The sequence below is a fragment of the Lagenorhynchus albirostris genome, chromosome 18 (assembly GCF_949774975.1).
Source record: "Lagenorhynchus albirostris chromosome 18, mLagAlb1.1, whole genome shotgun sequence".
NCBI lineage: Eukaryota > Metazoa > Chordata > Mammalia > Artiodactyla > Delphinidae > Lagenorhynchus > Lagenorhynchus albirostris.
The window spans coordinates 50,626,911-50,648,777 of record NC_083112.1 but is presented as its reverse complement, the minus strand read 5'-3'; the positions used below and the strand labels follow the sequence as shown (position 1 = coordinate 50,648,777).

The following is a 21,867-nucleotide window of genomic DNA, read 5'->3' as shown; positions in this document are numbered from 1 at the left end:
AATAGCATATGTTCATCACAGAACATTCTGAAAATAGATGAGCAAAATGAATTCAGTAGTCACATACATTCATGAGCAACTGCTTAATAAACTGGTTGTTTGGGTTTTTTAAATGGAGACTGAAGAGTATCTCTCTAGTTTTTTTATTCACACACATATATGCATACAAGCACTTTCTTATGTACATACATGCTATGCGCCAGGCCCTGGGTTAAGCACTGGAAATAGAGTATTAAACCAAAAGCTTGAGATATCTCTCAGAAATCCTAGTGGACATATCAGATAGGCGATTGGATGCTTATTGTCTGGAGCTCAGGGGACAAGTCAATAGAAATGTCATTTGGACGTAGTTGCCATTTAAAGACCGTATGAAAGAACAATATGAAAGATGAGCTAGGAAGAGAATGCAAATGAGAAAGAGAAAATAGCCAAGGGTCAAAGCTGGGACTTGTCAAAATTTCAAAGACCAATGGAACAGGAGGAAGAGGCTGCAGGAAAGACTGAAGCAGCAGCCAATGAGGTAGATGTAAAACCTCAGGAGAGTGTATATTGGTGGGATTTTTTAATGAAACTGAGAAAGCAATTAAAATTTGTCATTGGGTTAAACTTGTTGGCTATTTATATACTCAAGAAGAAATACATATGTATCAGTAAAAGGAGAGAAGTATAAGGACTTTTAGAGTGGGGTGAGAGAATGGAAAGTCAGGAGGGGGAGTCAGGTTGAACGTAGATGGCTCTTTAGAAGAGTTTTCTTGTGATGCACAACAGAGCAATGAGGCAATGGCCAAAGAGTACCTATTTCTAGGATACGGAATTGTGTGATACGTGAGTTGATTTATTATCAGAATTGTAAAAATGAAAATAAGGCTTAAAATATTTACTAATTCCATGATGTTTATCCATGGTCAAACATTTTATTTTTACAGTAGTTGGGAATAAAAGGCATTATTATTGTATTTCGCCAATTCTCACCTCCAAAGGTGCATCTGTATCTCCTCCCTCTGGGGCTACCCTTCCCACTTTATTCTTTCTTTCCTCCCTTCTCTTTCTTTACTCCTTTCTTCCCTATCTAATCCTTCTCCTCTTCCTGCTCCCTTCCACCCTTCTCTGTTCCCTTGTTCCTGCTTCGTGTTGACACATGATGAGGAAATGAGACATCTGTGTTCTATTCATATGAGGGAAAATGGCACAGCCTCTTTGAAGGAGATGTGTCAACAGCTATTCAAATTTTACATGCATGTAGCTTTTGATTTAGCAATTTTTTATGCATACTTGCACAAATGCTCAAAAAAGGTGTGTTGTAAGATAGATTAATATAGCAGTATTTGTGATTATAAAACCTAGAAGCAACCAAAATGCCTGTCATTTGGGATGTATGCAGCCTGTTAAAAAGCAGCAACAAAAAAGTAGACCTCTATGTCCTGGCCAAGGAAGATGTCCAAGTTATATTAATTAAGAATAGCAAGCTGCAGCAGAGGGTCCCATTTTTGTGAACATTATATTGTAAGTATATAAATATATGTGTATATACCCACAACGTACACATGTGTGTACGTTGACACATATGTACATACATATTATTTGCACACAAAATTTCTAGAACAGTACATAAGAAACTGTTGACACTCTTTATCTTTGGAAGGGAGTGGTAGCAGAATTTTTCATTCTACACTTCTGCATACTTTGAATATTTCGCTTTGAATATGTATTACTTCAGTAGTAATATTTTATGAATTAATTAAACTATCAAAGAAAATTCAATAAGTAAAATATATTCTACATAAAGCAGTAAAGGAGAAAATGGCTAGAGAATACAGTCACTATCTTACATTTTCCTCTAAGTAACTGTTGTTTACTAAAGGTAAAGCTCTTCTACAATATAACCAAACTAGAAAGGCTCAGATTCTGAAAATTCAGTTCCCTCATTTTTCTTTTTTTTTTTTTTTGGTCTAAAAGTAAATATGCTAAAGTCAAAAATACACATTTGTGTACATAAATATAGTATATATCTTTTGAAAAATCCCTTGATGGTTGCTTTTTGAGTATTGTCTTGAGAATTACAGCTTATATTCACACTGAAAATAGCATTTGAAAATTTAAACCACTGAGATTTATCCAGAATGATAATAGTTCTCCTCAATTTGGAATATCAAATTTGTGGGAAAGATGTCATGAATGCAGAAGACTAGAAAGATAAACTAAGGATGAATATATTTTAGTAAACCTTTTCATTTACACAACAGGTAATGAATTAGAAGAAGACCTTGAAATTCTTGAAGAGGCTGCATTACAGGTATTGTCCTGATAATTGTAAGGGTAAACTTTGTACATTAATTTTAAGCAGAATTTTCACTCAGATCAACCTTATTTTTCTTGAACATAGCACTCATTCATGAAGTATTTCATTCCATAATTGGCAGTTATAGAGATAAGTAACTCATAATTTCTCCCCTTGATTGGAGAGACCCACCACATGAGCCCGTGTCGTACTGTGTGGTGGGTGTTAACTCTGGAGTAAGGCGAAAGCCCTGCTGGAGGAAGATGAGCTACCAAGTGCCAAGGGTCCAGGGGAAGGCTTTGCCCAGCATTGGACATTTAAATTGGATCTTGAAAGAAGTTTTATTGACCAGTTAGAAAAAGGGGGAAAAAGCTGTTAGTAATAGTAATTTAAATAACATCTGTAGAGCATGTTATAGTTTACCATGTCTTTGATGTTATTTGTCTATTTCTGCAATTACACTTTGAGATCAGTATTTTCTCTTGTATCTTACAATTATAATAACTTCAGTTCAGAGACGTTTTGTGATTTATCTAAGAATTCAGCTAACTGGGAGATAAAGTCTAATATCCAGGTCTTCTAATATCAATACTTAGAGTTAGTGGTTTACATTTTATTTATTTTCTGAAATGAATTGATCACAGCAGTAATAATAAAAACAAACATTTATTTGATCTTAACTTTATCACTTACTATTCCAAACACTTTTCATATTTTTAACTTAGTCCTCACAGCAACCCTATGAATTAGAGACTCTTATTTACAGGTAAGGGAACTGAGGCACAGAGAACTTAAGTTGCCCAGAATCACACAGCTAGTAAGCAGCTGGGCTAGAATTTGACCTCTAACAGTTTGGTGACAAAGTGCATGATCTTGATCACTGTGCTCTAATCATAGGGAGTCATGGTGTCCTCAATAATGTTAAGAAACGTCTGTGTCTTAAAAACCCACCAGCTTTTGTTTTTTTTTCCTTTTAAAAAAGTTAAATCTCTGTATCTTAAGATACAAAAAATAAGAATTAATTTAAAAAATATTTAATAAACATACCATGTGTCAGATAACATTCTAGCTAAGGAAAACCATCAAGTACCTCATATTATCATTACAGGGATTATTACGGCTTATAGAATGTCATTTAGGCCAGATATAAAGAGGTCTTTATCTTACCCCTGTAAAGAGAAAAGTGATTTCCCAAAGTACCCACCGTTTTGGCATGTAAGGTCGTCACTGTGATGGTCTAACACCTACTGCTTGTTAGGCAGATGGTGGGCATTTAAATGTGTTATTTAATTTAAATTTTATAATAACCACGGAAGAGATATCATTTGATCACCAGTTTATACATTTCACTGATTCAGGAATGGTCAGTAACTTGTTAGCTCGAGAGCACACAGCAATAGCTTGTCCAGAGTCCGGATTTGACCTCAAGTCTGTTTGACTTTAAAGATTACGACTTTGAAATTGCATGGCTTATAGAATGCACAAGTTACTTGTGGTAGAAATTGATAGAAATGGAAATATAATCCTTCTCTATGAAAACTATTATGTTTTAAAATTTATTATATGGTCATTAAAATTTTTCTAGAGTTTTAGCCCTTAAAGCAAGTCTTTCCAAAATATAAGGCTTGCTTCTCATATAGGTTAGAACTAAAATTTCAGTTTTATCTGCCTTTTTTTCTTAACTTTAATAAGGCTTACACAGGCTGATGCAGTGTATGTGCAGCCACAGTCAGACTTCCATCTACTTTTTGCCCAAGTCAAGACCTTGGTACTCACCTGCCCAAGAGAACAAACACAACGTACCCAGGATAGCTACCAGTAATGGAGACACAAAAAGAGGGAGACCTTTACAGCTGTCTTCGAAAGGGAGCCCTGGCCCTGACAAAGAGGGATGTGGCACATGTAGAAAGCTAGAATGGGAGGAGATGCACCATTGCATCTAGTATGCAGATCTCTGATAAATCACTTCTTTTTTGTGGGAAGAAAGACACTGGAAATAGTATCCCAAGTTTTTCCATCCTGAAAGTTTTCTACTTTATAGGCTAAAGGAGCACTGGGGCATGGGAAGAAAATTATTTCCCCAAAAAGGCCTATCTAAAATTGGGTGCAAATACAAAAAAATTCATGAAATTAAAGTTTTATATTTTAAAATATACAAATGTCAGATAGCCTTATTCACCAGAGGGCAGACAGCAGAATCAAGAAGAACTACAGTCCTGCGCCTGTGGAATGAAAACCACATTCACAGAAAGATAGACAAAATGTAAAGGCAGAGGGCTATGTACCAGATGAAGGAATAAGATGAAACCCCAGAAAAACAACTAAATGAAGTGGAGACAGGAAACCTTCCAGAAAAAGAATTCAGAATAATGATAGTGAAGATGATCGAGCACCTCGGAAAAAGAATGGAGGCAAAGATCGAAAAGATGCAAGAAATGTTTAACAAAGACCCAGAAGAATTAAAGAACAAACAAATGGAGATGAACAATACAATAACTGAAATGAAAACTACACTAGAAGGAATCAGTAGCAGAATAACTGAGTCAGAAGAACAGATAAGTGACCTGGAAGACAGAATGGTGGAATTGACTGTCACGACACAGAATAAAGAAAAAAGAAGGAAAAGAAATGAAGACAGCCTAAGAGACCTCTGGGACAACATTAAATGCACCAGCATTCGCATTATAGGGGTCCCAGAAGGAGGAGAGAGAAAGGACCTGAGAAAATATTTGAAGAGATTATAGTTGAAAGCTTCCCTAACATAGTAAAGGAAATAGCCACCCAAGTCCAGGAAGCACAGAGAGTCCCAGGTAGGATAAACCCAAGGAGGAGCATGCCGAGAAACACAGTAATCAAATTGACAAATATTAAAGACAAAGAAAAATTATTAAAAGCAATAAGGAAAAAAACAACAAATAACATACAAGGGAACTCCCATAAGGTTAACCCATAAGGTTAACAGCTGATTTCTCAGCAGAAACTCTACAAGACAGAAGGGAGTGGCACGATACATTTAAAGTGATGAAAGGGAAGAACCACAACCAAGATTACTCTGTTCAGCAAGGATCTCATTCAGATTCAATGGAGAAATCAAAAGCTTTACAGATGAGCAAAAGCTAAGAGAATTCAGCACCACGAAACCAGCTCTACAACAAATGCTACAGGAACTTCTCTAAGTGGGAAACACAAGAAAAGGAAAGGAACTACAAAAACAAACCCAAAACAATTAAGAAAATGGTCATAGGAACATACATATCAATAATTACCTTAAATGTGAGTGGATTAAATGCTCTAAACAAAAGACACAGGCTCGCTGAATGGATACAAAAACAAGACCCATGTATATGCTGTCTACAAGAGACCCTCCTCAGACCTAGGGACACATACAGACTGAAAGTGAGGGGATGGAAAAAGATATTCCATGCAAATGGAAATCAAAAGAAAGCTGAAGGAGCAATGCTCATATCAGATAAAATAGACTTTAAAATAAAGAATGTTACAAGAGAAAAGGAAGGACACTACATAATGATCAAGGGATCAATCCAAGAAGAAGATATAACAATTATAAATACATATGCACCCAGCATAGGAGCACCTCAGTACATAAGGCAAATGCTAACAGCTGTAAAAGAGGAAAATGACAGTAACACAGTAATAGTGGGGACTCTAACAGCGCACTTACACCAATGGACAGATCATCTGGGCAGAAAATTAATAAAACTCAAGCTTTAAATGACCCAATAAACCAGATAGATTTAATTGATATTTACAGGACATTCCATCCAAAAATAACAGGTTACACTTTCTTCTCAAGGGCACACAGAACATTCTCCAGGACAGATTACATCTTGGGTCACAAATCAAGCCTTGGTAAATTTAAGAAAATTGAAATCCTATCATCCATCTTTTCCAACCACAACACTATGAGATTAGAAATCAGTTACAGGGAAAAAAACGTAAAAAACACAAACAATGGAGGCTAAACAATACATTACTAAATAACCAAGAGATCACTGAAGAAATCAAATGACAATGAAAACATGATGATCCAAAACCTATGGGATGCAGCAAAAGCAGGTCTAAGAGGGAAGTTTATAGCAATACACTTCTACCTCAAGAAACAAGAAAAATCTCAAATAAACAATCTAACCTTATACCTAAAGGAACTAGGGAAAGAAGAGCAAACAAAACCCAAAGTTAGTAGAAGGAAAGAAATCATAAAGATTAGAGCAGAAATAAATGAAATAGAAACAAAGAAAACAGTAGCAAAGATCAATAAAACCAAAAGCTGGTTCTTTGAGACGGTAAACAAAACTGATAAACCTTTAGCCACACTCATCAAGAAAAAGAGGGAGAGGACTCAAATCAATAAAATTAGAAGTGAAAAAGGAGAAGTCACAACGGACACCACAGGAATACAAAGCATCATAAGAGACTACTACAGGCAACTCTATGCCAATAAAATGGACAACCTGGAAGAAATGGACAATTTCTTAGAAAAGTATAAATTTCCAAGAATGAACCAGGAAGAAATAGAAAATATGAACAGACCAATCACAAGTAATGAAATTGAAACTGGGATTAAAAATTTTACTACCAACAAAAGTCCAGGACCAGGTGGCTTCACAGGTGAATTCCATCAAACATTTAGAGAAGAACTAACAGCCATCCTTCTCAAACTCTTCCAAAAATTTCAGAGGAAGGAGTACTCCTGAACTCATTCTACCATCACCCTGATACCAAAACCAGACAAAGATACTTCAAAAAAAGAAAATAACAGACCAATATCACTGATGAATACAGATGCAAAAAACCTCAACAAAATACTAGCAGATAGAATCCAACAACACATTAAAAGGATCATACACCATGATCAAGTGGGATTTATCCCAGCGATGCAAGGATTCTTCAATATGCGCAAATCAATCAATGTGATACACCATAGTCACAAATTGAAGGATAAAAACCATATGATCATCTCAATAGATGCAGAAAAATCTTTTGACAAAATTCAGCACCAATTTATGGTGAAAACTCTGCAGAAAGTGGGCATAGAGGGAAGCTACCTCAACATAATAAAGGCCATATACAGCCAACCCACAGCAACCATCATTCTCAATGGTGAAAAACTGAAAGCATTTCCTCTAAGATCAGGACAAGACAAGGATGTCCACTGTCGCCACTATTATTCAATATAGTTTTGGAAGTCCTAGCCATGGCAATCAGAGAAGAAAAATAAATGAAAGGAATAAAAACTGGAATAAAAGAAGTAAAACTGTCACTGTTTTCAGATGACATGATACTGTACGTAGAGAATCCTAAAGATGCCACCAGAAAACTACTAGAGCTAATCAATGAATTTGGTAAAGTTCCAGGATACAAAATTAGTGCACAGAGTTCTCTTGCATTCCTATACACTAAGAACAAAAGATCAGAAAGGGAAATTAAGGAAACAATCCCATTCACCATTGCAACAAAAAGAATGAAATACCTAGGAATAAACATACCTAAGGAAGTAAAAGACCTGTGCTCAGAAAACTACAAGATACTGATGAAAGAAATCAAAGGTGACACAAACAGATGGAGAGATATACCATGTTCTTGGATTGGAAGAATCAACATTGTGAAAATGACTATACTACCCAAAGCAATCTACAGGTTCAGTGCAATCCATGTCAAATTACCAATGGCATTTTTTACAGAACTAAAACAAAAAAATCTTCAAATTTGTATGGAGACACAAAATACCCTGAATAGCCAAAGCAATCTTGAGGGAAAAAAACTCAGCTGTAGGAATCAGACTCCCTGACTTCAGACTATACTACAAAGCTGCAGTAATCAAGACAGTATGGTACTGGCACAAAAAACAGAAATCTAGATCAATAGAGCAGGATAGAAAGCCCAGAGATAAACCCATGCACCCATGGCCAACTAATCTTGACAAAGGAGGCAAGGATATACAATGGAGAAAAGACAGTCTCTTCAATAAGTGGTGCTGGGAAAACTGGACAGCTACATGTAAAAGAATGAAATTAGAACACTCCCTAACACCATACACAAAAATAAACTAAGATGGATTAAAGAATTAAATATAAGACCATAGGAAGAACACTCTTTGCCATAAATCACAGCAAGATCTCTTTAGACCCACCTCCTAGAGTAATGGAAATAAAAACAAAAGTAAACAAATGGGACCTAATGAAACTTAAAAGCTCTTTCACAGCAAAGGAAACTATAAACAAGATGAAAAGACAACCCTTAGAATGGGAGAAAATATTTGCAAACGAATCAACAGACAAAGGATTAATCTCCAAAATATATAAACAGCTCATGCAGCTCAATATTAAAAAAAAAAAAAAAGCCAATCCAAAAACAGGCAGAAGACCTAAACAGACATGTCTCCAGAGAAGACAAACAGATGACCAAGAGTCACATGAAAAGCTGCTCAACGTCACTAATTATTAGAGAAATGCAAATCAAAACTACAGTGAGGTATCACCTCACACCGGTTAGAGAGGGCATCATCAGACAATCTGCAAACAGCAAATGCTCTTAGGTATGGAGAAAAGGGAACTCTCTTGCACTGTTGGTGGGAATGTAAATTGATACAGCCACTATGGAGAACAGTATGGAGGTTCCTTAAAAAACTAAAAATAGAAGTACCATATGACCCAGCAATCCCACTACTGGGCATATACGCAGAGAAAACCATAATTCAAAAAGACACATGCACCCCAATGTTCATTGCAGCACTATTAACAATAGCCAGGTCATGGAAGCAACCTAAATGCCCATTGACAGATGAATGGATAAAGAAAATGTGGTACTTATATACAGTGGAGTATTAGCCATAAAAAGGAACGTAATTGGATCATTTGTAGAGACATGGATGGACCTAGAGACTGTCATACAGAGTGAAGTAAGTCAGAAAGAGAAAAACAAATATCGTGTATTAACACATATATGTGGAATCTAGAAAAATGGTACAGATGAACCAGCCTGCAAGGCAGAATTAGAGACACAGAAGAAACGTATGGACACCAAGCAAGGAAAGTGGGGTTGTGGGGAGGTGGTGGTGGTATGAATTGGGAGATTGAGATTGATGTATATACACTAACATGTATAAAATAGATAACTAGTAAGAACCTGCTGTATAAAAAATAAAATTCGAAAAAAAAAGTCTGTTATATGATACAAGAATATATATATATAAAATAAATTAAAAAAATATACAAATGTTCTCTTTTACCCAACAGGTGTGCAAAACCCATTCTGGTATTCTTGGAAAGGGTTTAGCACTTTCTCATTCACCAACTATATTGGAGGCACTAGAAGGAAACTTACCACTTCAAATCCAAAGCAATGAACAGTCCTTTCTGGATGATTTTATTGCTTGTGTCCCAGGCTCAAGTGGTGGAAGGCTTGCGAGGTAATGTATATTAAGTACTACAATGACTTCCTTTCAGGGCTTGCCTCAGTCTTCATTTCTGAAGAGAAATGAGAGGGGAGTCGTTAGGATGTTACAGTGCTGCCTAAGATAATCTAGTTTATGTGTTTTGGACTTGCCGAAGTATAAAATGGCAGTTAATATTTCAAAGTATTTTAAAAATATATAATAGTTGTTAAAAATATGTAGAACACCAGGTAAAATTGAGAAGTCTGTGTACTTGATGGTAGTATTTAATATCTGTACCAAACTCCTAAGTTTATCCCTATATTTATTTTAATATGAGTTTTTTTCCAAATCTACAATTAATGCAAATATAAATTTAGAATTTAAATTAAATCATTTGAGGTTATGGAGTTCTCATTTATTTTGTGGCTGTCTGCTTTTTTGTGAAGATGAAAAGAACAAATATGCTGACTTGTGATTTTACTAGTAAATATAGAAATCTGACTTCTTTCTGGCTTTAATTTTAAAACTACAGAGATTACTCTTTAGTTTTTAAAAACCAAAATGGTGATTGGAGAAGAATAGAAAATCTTTTAAGTCAGCCTCCGTGCCATCTTTATGGACTTTTTATGTAATGCATGGCAGAATTACTCATTACTCATCTCACAGGACAACTTGAATGTAGATCATGGATATGATGATCATGAATTCAGGCATGGATATCACAAAGTACAGAAAATAGGCCAAATTTACATGGAAGAGAGGGTAGTAAGGGAAGGTAGTTAAGAAATTGTGTAAAGGGAAGCAGCCGCATAGCACAGGGAGATCAGCTTGGTGCTTTGTGACCACCTAGAGGGGTGGGATAGGGAGGGTGGGAAGGAGACACAAGAGGGAGGGGATATGGGGATGTATGTATACGTATAGCTGATTCACTTTGTTGTACAGCAGAAACTAACACACCACTGTAAAGCAGTTATACTCCAATAAAGATGTTAAAAAAAAAGAGAGAGAAGATAGACAACATATCTTTAACCTGCTTGCTCTCCAGCCAGCAGAATGTCACTTCAGTCCCTGCTTTGACAGACACCCTGCTCTTTTCCAGGCTTTCAGGTTGGCAAATTCAGCAGGCCTCCCTTAAAGAGTGTATTTGGGACTTCAAAGTATATGCAACTTAAATTCATTTTCTTGCTTATTTTAAATCAGCTATAGTTAAAATTTCAAATTTCCTGATTTTAAAATTATTTCTATTTTATTTGTAATCATCAGAAATCTTATATGCTTCAGCATATTTTTTAATGAATTTGTCATTAACTATTTCCAAGGGATACACTTGTGGTCATTATCACTGAATCAGAAATGAAGATACCATTTTAGTGTTTTGTTTGATACAAGTTTTATTCATTTGGCTTAGTTTCATGTTAATCATTGAAGGTGTTGATGAATGTTTGGTTTTTTGTTTACTTGTTTTTTTCATTTACTGCTAGGTGGCTTCAGCCAGATTCCTATGCTGATCCTCAGAAAACATCTTTGATTCTGAATAAGGATGATATTCGTTGTGGTTGGCCTACCACCATCACTGTTCAAACAAAAGACCAGTATGGGGATGTGGTACACGTTCCCAACATGAAGGTAATTATATTGGGATTGTATTAGTAGACAACTATGTACTGACTGTTGTAACTAATAAAATTTTAGAAATGGCAAGTGCTTAGAGTCCACATGCAGTATGCTCTTTAGATATACGTAATGAAGGAAGCCAAAAAATTGTTTAAATGGCTTGTTTATATTAATCAGTACTCAGCTTTCCAAGGTATCTATTTTTTGGTTTGTTTTTTTACATTTTGCTAGGTGCTGTGGTGATTCCAAGGAAGGATAAGAAAGTGTCCGTACAAAGAGTGCTAAGCACACAGAGGGAAGGCCATTAATACATAAGTGACTGAATAAATCAATGAAAGAATACATTTTAAAATTTTGTACCTATCTTTTAAAAGACTCAAATACATTTTGCATTTGGTACTGTTGAAACAAGCTTTAAAATATAATATTGATACTTATACATAAATTTGGATTGTAAAAGAATGAGGATTGGAACTAGTCATGTGCTATATTGAAGGATATAGTTCTTTGGATACCTTTTCCCTGAAACATGAATTAATAATGACATTTCAGAGCATATTGTAATGCATGATATTAAGTCCTTTGTGATATAATCTATTAATTAAATATCTTATTTTAAACTTTTATTATATTTCTGAAAATAGTCAATATTGAACGAAAATTTGTATAGGCAATCCCTAGCCGCCCCTGCCCCCCAAAGTTGTATTACAAAGTGATTTGGTTGTTTGGAACTTAGAGTTGATTAAGCCACAAAATCTTTTTTATTCACAGAGCAGCTGATTTTACCTCAATATTACTTTTTTTTTTAAGATTTTTTTGATGTGGACCATTTCTTTTTTTCTTCTTTTTTTTAAAAATAAATAAATTTATTTATTTATGGCTGCATTGGGTCTTCGTTGCTGCACGCGGGCTTTCTCTAGTTGCAGCAAGCGGGGGCTACTCTTCACTGCAGTGCGCGAGCTTCTCATCACAGTGGTTTCTCTTGTTTCAGAGCATGGGCTCTAGTGCTTGGGCTTCAGTAGTTGTGTCACACGGGCTTAGTTGCTCTGCAGCATGTGGGATCTTCCCGGACCAGGACTCGAACCCGTGTCCCCTGCATTGGCAGGCAGATTCTTAACCACTGCACCACCAGGGAAGTCCCAGAACTATTTCAACTACTTGATTTGTACCATGAAGAAGCACAGTGCCACTGGAGCCTCTAACTTGACTCATAGTAAAAAAAGACAAGAGACATATAGTTCACATGTCTTAAGACCAGTAAGTAAAACTGTTTGGAAAAGTATTTGACCCTGATACTAAACAAAAATCAGGCTCTTCACCAGTGGCTTTCAAAGTTTTGGCCATGACCCCCAGCAAGGATTTGCATTATGACCCAAACGTACATATATAGGGTGGAAGAGTATGTACTCTTAGTTACATACAATATACATAATACACATTCATACAGTATGCTGCACTCTTATATTTTCCCTTATATCTTACTTTTTAAAGGAAGATCACACCCCATCAAAGTGATTTCAGGCCTGCTAAGAATTACTCTTTAGAATGCAAAAAGCATCACAGATTATAAGAAAAAAATTGAACAGAGAAAAAAGTAATTCTGAAAATGATACAAAAAATCACTCCACTCAAGGACAGAGTTTTGATCACAATACAATATACATTAATATATTGAGGGGTTTGTGTATTCACTGATGAATTTCTCACTAAAGTGTATGTAGTGAGTTGTTAAATCCAGTCTTTGAGCCCACAGTAAGTTCCTTATTCATGTGACTATGTTGTAGTTACCATTTTCCAGGTAGGCATAACATTTCATTTCTTTTTAATATTTATACTGTTATGCCTATAGTGTATCTTCAGCTGTATTTTCTTGTGTTTCTACCTTGCTTTGTTGTCTCTTACTCCATTCTGGTACCTGGGTTGTTTACATCTTACATTTCAGAGTAAGACTTTATGCTTTATCTTTTGTTCTCCTCTTTGGGTTCTTTTTTTTTTTGTGGTACGCAGTCCTCTCACTGTTGTGGCCTCTCCCATTGCGGAGCACAGGCTCCAGACGCGCAGGCTCAGCAGCCATGGCTCACGGGCCCAGCCGCTCCGCGGCATGTGGGATCCTCCCAGACCGGGGCACAAACCCATGTCCCCTGCATCGGCAGGCAGACTCTCAACCACTGTGCCACCAGGGAAGCCCTTTGGGTTCTTTTTTTAGCCACATGATCTGTCTTTCTTTACTTTCTCTTTTTTTTTTTTCCTACATATTTTGCTTCTTGAGGGTGAGAAGCCCTAAATCTCTTACTCAGTATGCTCAAGTTCATATCAGATTTATGTCTAATTTAGAAACCGTATCTAAGAAACTCCAGTAAATACTATTTAGGAAAAGTGATTTGCATACCTCTTGATGTTTAATTTATTATATCACATTATCATATTAGCTGAAAACAAAATCAGTTCAATCTGTTTTGTTTTCAGCCTGATAGCACATGAAGTTTTAGGAGCATTTTAGACTTCTCAGAAACTATTGAAGTATCCTTATGTAGTAATAACCAATTATTTGGAACAAAGAAGTTGGTTTGCAGGTAATATTTCAGTGAGATCCAGAATCCTTTTTAAAGCAGCAAGTGTTATTGGGTTTTTTTTTAACTTATAAAATGATTATTCCAAGGAAATCTTATTTAATGAAAAGAGAAACTTGTGTAGGAAATAAAAGAATAACAAATTTTACAAAGAAGCAGAGTTTATGAAAGAAAGCAGAATGGTTATCATTTTATATCTCAGTACTCCTAGAGTATGAAATTATTCAGTGATTTACTTCAAGGTTCGTAGAACATAGGCAGATGTACTTCTGCTGTTAATTTACTTAGGGTAAATATAGTTGTTTAAAGAAAGATTAAATCAAAGTATTATGTATAAAAATAGTGGCTGTAATTTAAAATCAAACGTCTTAGAATTTGGAAGCGTTTGCTTTTTTTTCCTTTTTATTACATTTAAGTTTAAAGCTTTTAATGGTGGCAATGTATATGAGCTGAAGAATTTTACCATGTATCTTTAAACTTCTGTGTTTTAAATGTAAGATAGGTTTTAATATTTTCAGAGCATTATATCAACCCAAATACTGATTTCTCATAACCCCAACTAAAGATTGTGGTTATTTAATGGAATGTATTTGCTAGCTACACTTAACTTTATATATAGACACTAAGAGTCTCAAACTACTGACTCCCTAGAATGGCATTAATAAGAATAATACACGTTAAAGACATTCCACATTTCTGGGGTGTCTCTCAATTACTTAAGTAATATTGTCACTTTCTTTTATGCAAACCTTTCTATTTCTTTGAAGAGCTTGATGTTGAATTACCTGTTCTTGCCAACCACAAAAGTAGTGTCTGAAAAGAACAGAAGAAATTTTGGGTGACTCTCAGAATGATAAAGAGCTAAAGTGGTATTTAAATTGTTTGTAACTTTGTGGTTGCCTAGGGATTGAGTGTATTTTGCCAATGCATAAACAAATAAATAACAATAAAATGTTTTATTATAATTTCTGGAAAGTATTTCTGAATATTGTTTATGAGACAATTTATACTTTCAGTGTTTTAAAATGCCTTAGGAAGTCTGTTCTTTGCATCTCTACAGTAAAGTATAGATAAAAGATATCCCCATATTATTGTTGAAGAAGCTGAGTTGGAAAGTTTAATTATCGATAGGTTGCTTAGCTCTAATAGTTTGTGTTGGTGACAAAACTATCTAATAGTACTCTTTTTGCAGAGTAAATAAACATCTTTAAGTTTTAGGTATAAGATTTGTTTTATTAGCTGTTAATTTCTAAGATACCTATCAATGGAGTACTTTTTCTTCTGCAAAACAGTATGGCTAAAATTGAGATCAGTGCTTTAAAATATGTGAAGATTGCTGGCAAGTATTTATACCTGAATTACCGGATAAAATAATTTAATGTTAGTCCCTGCAAGAATGTAAATTCGTTTGACTATCCTTTCCTGGACTTTATTAATGGCGGCCTTTGCTTTTATTTTTGTGTTTTGATATTTTTGATTATTTATTCCCAAAAACAAGGCCTCTCTTTTACACTGTGTTCAGGATCCCTGTTGAGGAGGAACCATCTTGACCATTCTGGCAATGTTAAATAATCTTTGAAAGGAATGCCCAAGAGGGACTAGTGGTAACAAAATGTATAGAATTGTGAGTTTATAATTGTGTAAATTGCTTATTTTGATGTGTTACTGACAGTTATATAATAATAACATTTGGTTTTTATAATATCATGGTTAGGTGGAAGTGAAAGCCGTTCCTGTTTCTCAGAAAAAAACATCTTTACAACAAGAGCAAGTAAAGAAACCTCAAAGGATTCCTGGCAGTCCTGCAGTAACAACTGTACCTTCTAATACTGACATGACTTTTGGTGGGCTGGCATCACCAAAGCTGGATGTTTCATATGAACCAATGATAGTGAAGGAGGCTCGATATATTGCCATAACAATGATGAAGGTAATTTGTTTTACTTATCAGAAAAATTTTATTTTTTCACCATTCATTCATTTAACAGACATTTCAGTGATTCAAACTCAGATACAAATCACAGGTCTAGAGAGTTGTTGATAGATGTCAAACTTGCAATGTTTTTTTAAGGATAATGTTATTTTCCTACAAAGAGGATTTTCATTTGTTTTTGGCAGAAGTCTAGAGAGGTTTCCAGTTGTAGACCAAGTTAATTCAATCAGAGATTGAGATGTTTGGAAACTGGATTTCATTTCCTGCAAACGTACTTGTCTATTTTCAATTTACCAGTACTCCTAGGACATAGCCCTTCAGGGATTCAGAGTTTACTTAGGTCCCCTTTAACTTTGGGTTCTTCCAAATGCCAGGCTCATCTCTTTGGGTTTCTTACTTCTTTAGGCTTTTTACCTCTTTGGTGCCTTTAGACAGATTTAAAGAAAAAAATTTTTTTTGTCCAGCTTTTTTAGTTATCTTTAGAGGCAATGTTAGTCTAAATTATCAAGATGGTTGTTACTTGAAATAGAAGATAGGAATTATGCTATTTTCAGAGAGCAGTGGTGAGCCATTGAAGGCTTTCAGTTGGAGGAATGGCATGATTAGATTTGTGTTTTATAAAGATCATGGTGGAATATGGAGAATGTAGTTGGGAGGATAATCAAGAGACATGGTTTGGTTTAAGTCTCTTTAGGAGTCTGTTGACTTAATCTGGTGAGATATACTGATCCCTTGGACTAGAGAGTTGTCAGTTAGGGTAGATTCAAGAGATATTTAGGATAGATTAAGACTTAGTGGCTAATGGATATGGGGTAAAGAGAAAGGTAGGAAATAAAAAATGGAGTTCACACTTTGAGCTTGAGTAGTGAGATTGATAATGTTGGAGAAGGGGCAGATTTTGGTTGAGGAAGATAACAGGTCCAGCTTTTGATGTGATGAGTTTTAGATATCTCTGAAATATCCATGTGAGGATATATAAAAAGAAGTTGGAACTACAAACCTGAAGTGATCACAGTCTTACCTCAAGAAAAGAATTGGAGAATCATCAGTATTTGTATTACTCATGAAATTATGGGAACAGATGATCTCTATCTAACGTGGCGAGAGGAGAGGGAAGTTCCAGGACCAGGTCCTGAGGAACATCAATATCAGTGATTCTCAAACATTTGTCCACATCAGAATCATCTGGAGCTCTTATTTATTTATTTTTCTTTTTAAAATAAATTTATTTATTTTTATAAATAATTGCTTCATTGCTGCGCACGGGCTTTCTCTAGTTGCGGCGAGCCAGGGCTACTCTTCATTGCGATGCCTGGGCTTCTCATTGCGGTGGCTTCTCTTGTTGCGGAGCACGAGCTCTAGGCACGCGGGCTTCAGTAGTTGTGGCACGTGGGCTCAGTAGTTGTGACTCGTGGGCTCTAGAGCACAGGCTCAGTAGTTGTGGTGCACGGGCTTAGTTGCTCCGCGGCATGTGGGGTCTTCCCACACCAGGGCTCGAACCCACGTCCCCGGCATTGGCAGGTGGATTCTTAACCACCGCGCTGCCAGGGAAACCCCGTGGAGCACTTATTTAAAACGGAGATTTTCCTACCATCCAAAGATTTAGATTCAGTAGGTCTGAAAAGAGGTTCCAAAATTCACGTATAAAACAAATATGCAGAATGATTCAGGTTCAAAAGCTATACTTTGAGAAATATTGATTTACAAGACAGATAAATAAATTAAAAAAAAGAAAGAAATGAAAATGGAAACAACAACATTGGCAAGAATACTAGCCAAAGGGCTAGTACAAAGTAGGCCACCAGCTCTTACCTTTGCCACTTTTCCCCCCATGTTGCATATGGCAACTCATTTCATCCTCATAACAACCCTATAAATGACTATTTCTTATTCCCATGTTACACATGTGGAAACTGAAGCACAGAGAGGTTGAATAACTTGCCCAAGGGCACACAATGACAGAGAGTCTGATTCCAGATTTGATTTTCCTACTTCCCCCACCTACCTTATGCCATGTCCTGAAAGTCACAGAAAGCTGTTTAAGATGGGTAAACAATGTTAGGCTGCAGAGTGAAGTCTTGAAAAGGATCTAGCAGTGATCAGTGATCTTGGCAGGAGCAGCCTTAGAGGCGTAGTCAGTTGATTAATTTGTAGATGAAGAAGAAGTGAAGATAGCTAAAGAGAAAACGAATGTAGGTAAGTCTTTCAAGGTGTTTGGTTATGAAAAGGAACAGAGGAAATGGGATTGAGTGAAGGCTTTACAGTCTGAGACTGAATATAGAAAGACATGTTTTAATACTGAAGAGGAGACAATTGAGAAGAAGGGAACAATGTAGATACTCCAAGAGATAATAATAGTATCTGTTGCTCAGGTGGAGGGATTGGCTGTACATAGGAGTATTGCACCTTTCACTGTACCAGGAGAGGGAGAAGAAAAGAATTAATACAATTGCTAATAAATTTGTAGGTTGTGCAGCAAAGAATTATTTATGATAGCAATTATATGTTTTAGATTGGAGATTGGAGTGATTAATCTTAGGGTCAAGATTTTGAAACAAAGGGAAAAAATGAAATAGTCATTGTAGAGAACAGAGAGAAACTGATCAGAAAAGACTTATCAGACATCCTTGGAGAATCAGTTGAACTGAAGATCCTGTGTTAACAGTGCAGCGTGAGTCTTATGAACGCGAATAAGATAATCATTTGGATTGAGTCGGCATGGACCTTGTGCCAGATAGTTCAACAAAAGAGCAGTGACTGAGAAGGAAGTTGAGCATATGGTGGTTAAAGAAAAGACAGCGGAACCCAGCTGGTTTGGAAGGGAAAATAAAAGTGGATTCAGAGAGAGAAATTTAAGGAGGTGAGAAGGACTAGAAATCTAAGAATAGATATGGTAGGAGTTATGGAGGCAGAGAATGGAGCAGGCCATTTTATTTTGGTATCAGAGATTGAACAGTTCTGAGTAACATCACAGGTCTGTGACTTTTGGTACGAGTGGCTGAAACAAAGTTGAAGTTGAGATTATTGAGGTTGAAGAAATAAAGGAACTGAAAAGCTAGAGTTTTGGATGCGTTGTCCATGATTAAAGAATTTGAAGCTAAATATTCTCATTCATTTCAACTTTTTTTTAAGAGATTTAGTTTCTGGATTCCTTACCTCCCTAATTATTCTTTTAGTTTCCTATGAACATACTTAGGTTTGTGTAATTTCTTTTGAAAATCTAGTTACCAGAACTGAATTCAGTATTTCAGGAATGTTCTGAGAGGCCCAGGTTAAGGCAGTTACAGAATACCATTTCCAAACTGTCTCTTTGAGATATTAATTCACGTTCCAGGAAAGGGGATTCTCTTATATCAACCATTCACAGATACCGTGTGCTACCCAGTAGTGAACTAAATATGGTGGAGGATGTAAAAGTGAGATATGATCTATCCTTTCATTGTTAAATAGAATAATATGTATTTGAGGGAAATTGTTGGAGTAGAAAACCCATTGTACTGTGAATCTGGAAACTTGAGTTTTCCTGCTATTAACACCGTTGTAATCTTGTTAGACTTACCCTGAAATTGCATTTTCCTCACTTGGAACTTTTTAGTAGGTGACAGAAGCTAGGTCATTTCTAAATCACTTTCATGAAAATAGCGAGGGTGGGGCGAAGGAAGGGGGCTTGTGAGTGGTGTGGGTGTGCTTCTCTTTGCTGTAAGTATAGTAGTAGTTAGAAATGAATGAGCAATTGGAGAACTTTACCTGAACCTTGAAAGGTTAATTTGGAATTGCTGCAGGAATATAAAAGTATTGGAAATAATGCGACAAGTTTCATGTACCTACAACCCATTTTTATCTTTACATTTCACCAAACTTTTTCAGATCTTTTTGTTATTTCTGTTAAGAAACAGATTGTTAACAGTACAATTGCAACCCTCTGTAAACCCTTCTCCCTGGACCCATTCCCATCCCTTCCCTAGAGGTAACCACTGTCCTGAAGGTAATTAATGGTTCTTCTTCCCCAGATACATTTTTTTGTATTTTACTGAGTACAAGTTAATCTGTAAGGAATATAGTATTTAGAATTTTGTGTATTTTTCAGAAGTTTATAAAAATGGTATCATATGCACCCATCACTTTGCCAGTGTTTGTCCAACATTGTTTTTAAGGTTTAGTCATGTAGCTGTAGTGCATTCAGTTTATCTGCTTTGAAGTAGTCCAGTGTATTACTGTTCCATAATTTGTTCATTCCCCTACTGATGGGCATTTAGGTTGTTTCTAGTTTTTTTCACTACTGTAAATTGTATTGAAATAAACATCCTCGTATATGTCCCCTTTTGCACATGAGCGAGAGTTTTTCTAAGCTATATATCTAGAAGTGGAACTGCTGGATAGTAGGACATACCTGTCTTCAGCTATATTAAATATTGCCAAAATTTATATGCCCATGAGCAGTGTATCAAAATGCTAGGTACTTCATGTTCTCACCAGCATTTGGTTCTTACCAGCACTACTTGATGACTGGGATAGGATCATCTTGTTGTTTTAATTTGCATTTTCTTGATCCGCAGTCTAGTTGAATAACTTTTCAAATGTTTATTGGCCTTTCAGATTTCCCTCTTCAGTGACTTGCCTTTACTCACTTTTCTTTTGTGTTGTTTCTGTCTTTTGTATTGATTTGTTCTGTATATATTATGGATTCATATCCCGTTAAGGTTAAATGAATTACGAATCCCCTTCTCCGAGGTGAAGGCTTAACTTTGCCATTTCTTTATAGTGTCATTGTTTTGGAGAAATTTAAAATTTTAATGTGCTCAAAACATACTATCTTTTTCTTCTTCTGAATTTGTTGATGTTTTATTTGTTACATCTATGTCTTTAACACACCTAGAATTTATTTTTGTGAATGGTGTGATGTAGGTAATTGAGTTTTTTCTTTTTCTCCTGTATGGATAACCAGTTGTCTCAGCACCACTTATTGAATGTTCTATCAGTGCGTTAGTTAAGAATGTTTCTAATGATTTTGCGATTCTTGCTCATCTCTTTCTTAAAGGTTTATGAAAATTACTCATTTGAAGAACTGCGTTTTGCATCACCGACTCCTAAGAGGTGAGGATCATTTTTTCAAAGCGTAGCCAAAACATGTGTTGCCAACTGCTTATAACTAAGATCACCCTGCGTTCCAACCTTATTTTCTATAAATAAATATAGGATTTAAAAATTCCTGGTAGAGATTTTCTTTTTTTTTAAATCCTTATTGGAGTGTAATTGCTTTACAATGTTGTGTTAATTTCTGCTCTGTAACAAAGTGAATCAGCTATATGTATACATATATCCCCATATCCCCTGGTAGAGATTTACAACAGGTTTTATAATGTGTAGATTCACAGGTAGAATGTACTTATATTGAACTATAGCACTGCCAATATGTTACATAATACTAAGGTAATAAAGAAATAACTAGTAGCTAAAAGTATATAAATTGGCTTGTAAAACATTGGTTAGTTTGTTTTTTCTCTTTTTGTTTCCCTCTCTCCTTCACCTAATGAGTGGCAGAGCGATTTCAGTGTATGTTGTATTTGTATTTTCAGTTATGAAGTCCTTTATTTTTAAGCCCCTGGGTAATTCTTTTAACTCCAGATTGAAGCAGATTTTCTGAAACTGAGTTTTTGGCTTACTATTTTATTTGCTTGTTAGGAGAAATACTTTTTAAAACAGTTGCTTGGAAAAACTTATTAGATGGATTGTACTTTAGACAGACCACCTCCATGGAATTTAGAAAAAGCTCTGAAGTGAATCTGAAACAGCATAAGTACTTGTATTTATCATATATCAATGACTTATTAGAAATTAACAGGTTACTATGACTTTACTCTGGTACGTATGCAAAGTAGAGTTTTAATGCACAATCTAGAAAGTGTTCTGCCAAAATAGCGAAGTTTTGAGAATGTATCTTTGTCTAGGAATAGGGAAGTAGCATTTTGTCTCTGGCTTAGTTTTAATTACAAAATATCCATTCAGTGGAAGCATATGATTTTTGTAAACTAAATATGGACTCTATAGGTTTATAGCATGTTAAATAAGAACAAAT

At 35.6% G+C, this 21,867-nt stretch overlaps 1 protein-coding gene across 1 annotated transcript in view; it reads left to right on the top strand.

Moving 5' to 3' along the window:
* The window catches only part of MYCBP2 (MYC binding protein 2), a 273,159-nt gene that overhangs the window by 164,262 nt on the left and 87,030 nt on the right, over positions 1-21,867 (top strand). The window contains exons 44-48 of the mRNA XM_060129458.1: positions 2,244-2,293; positions 9,535-9,707; positions 11,156-11,300; positions 15,573-15,788; positions 20,830-20,885. Of these exons, the coding sequence (XP_059985441.1) occupies positions 2,244-2,293; positions 9,535-9,707; positions 11,156-11,300; positions 15,573-15,788; positions 20,830-20,885 (640 nt within the window). The remainder of the gene's footprint in view (positions 1-2,243; positions 2,294-9,534; positions 9,708-11,155; positions 11,301-15,572; positions 15,789-20,829; positions 20,886-21,867) is intronic.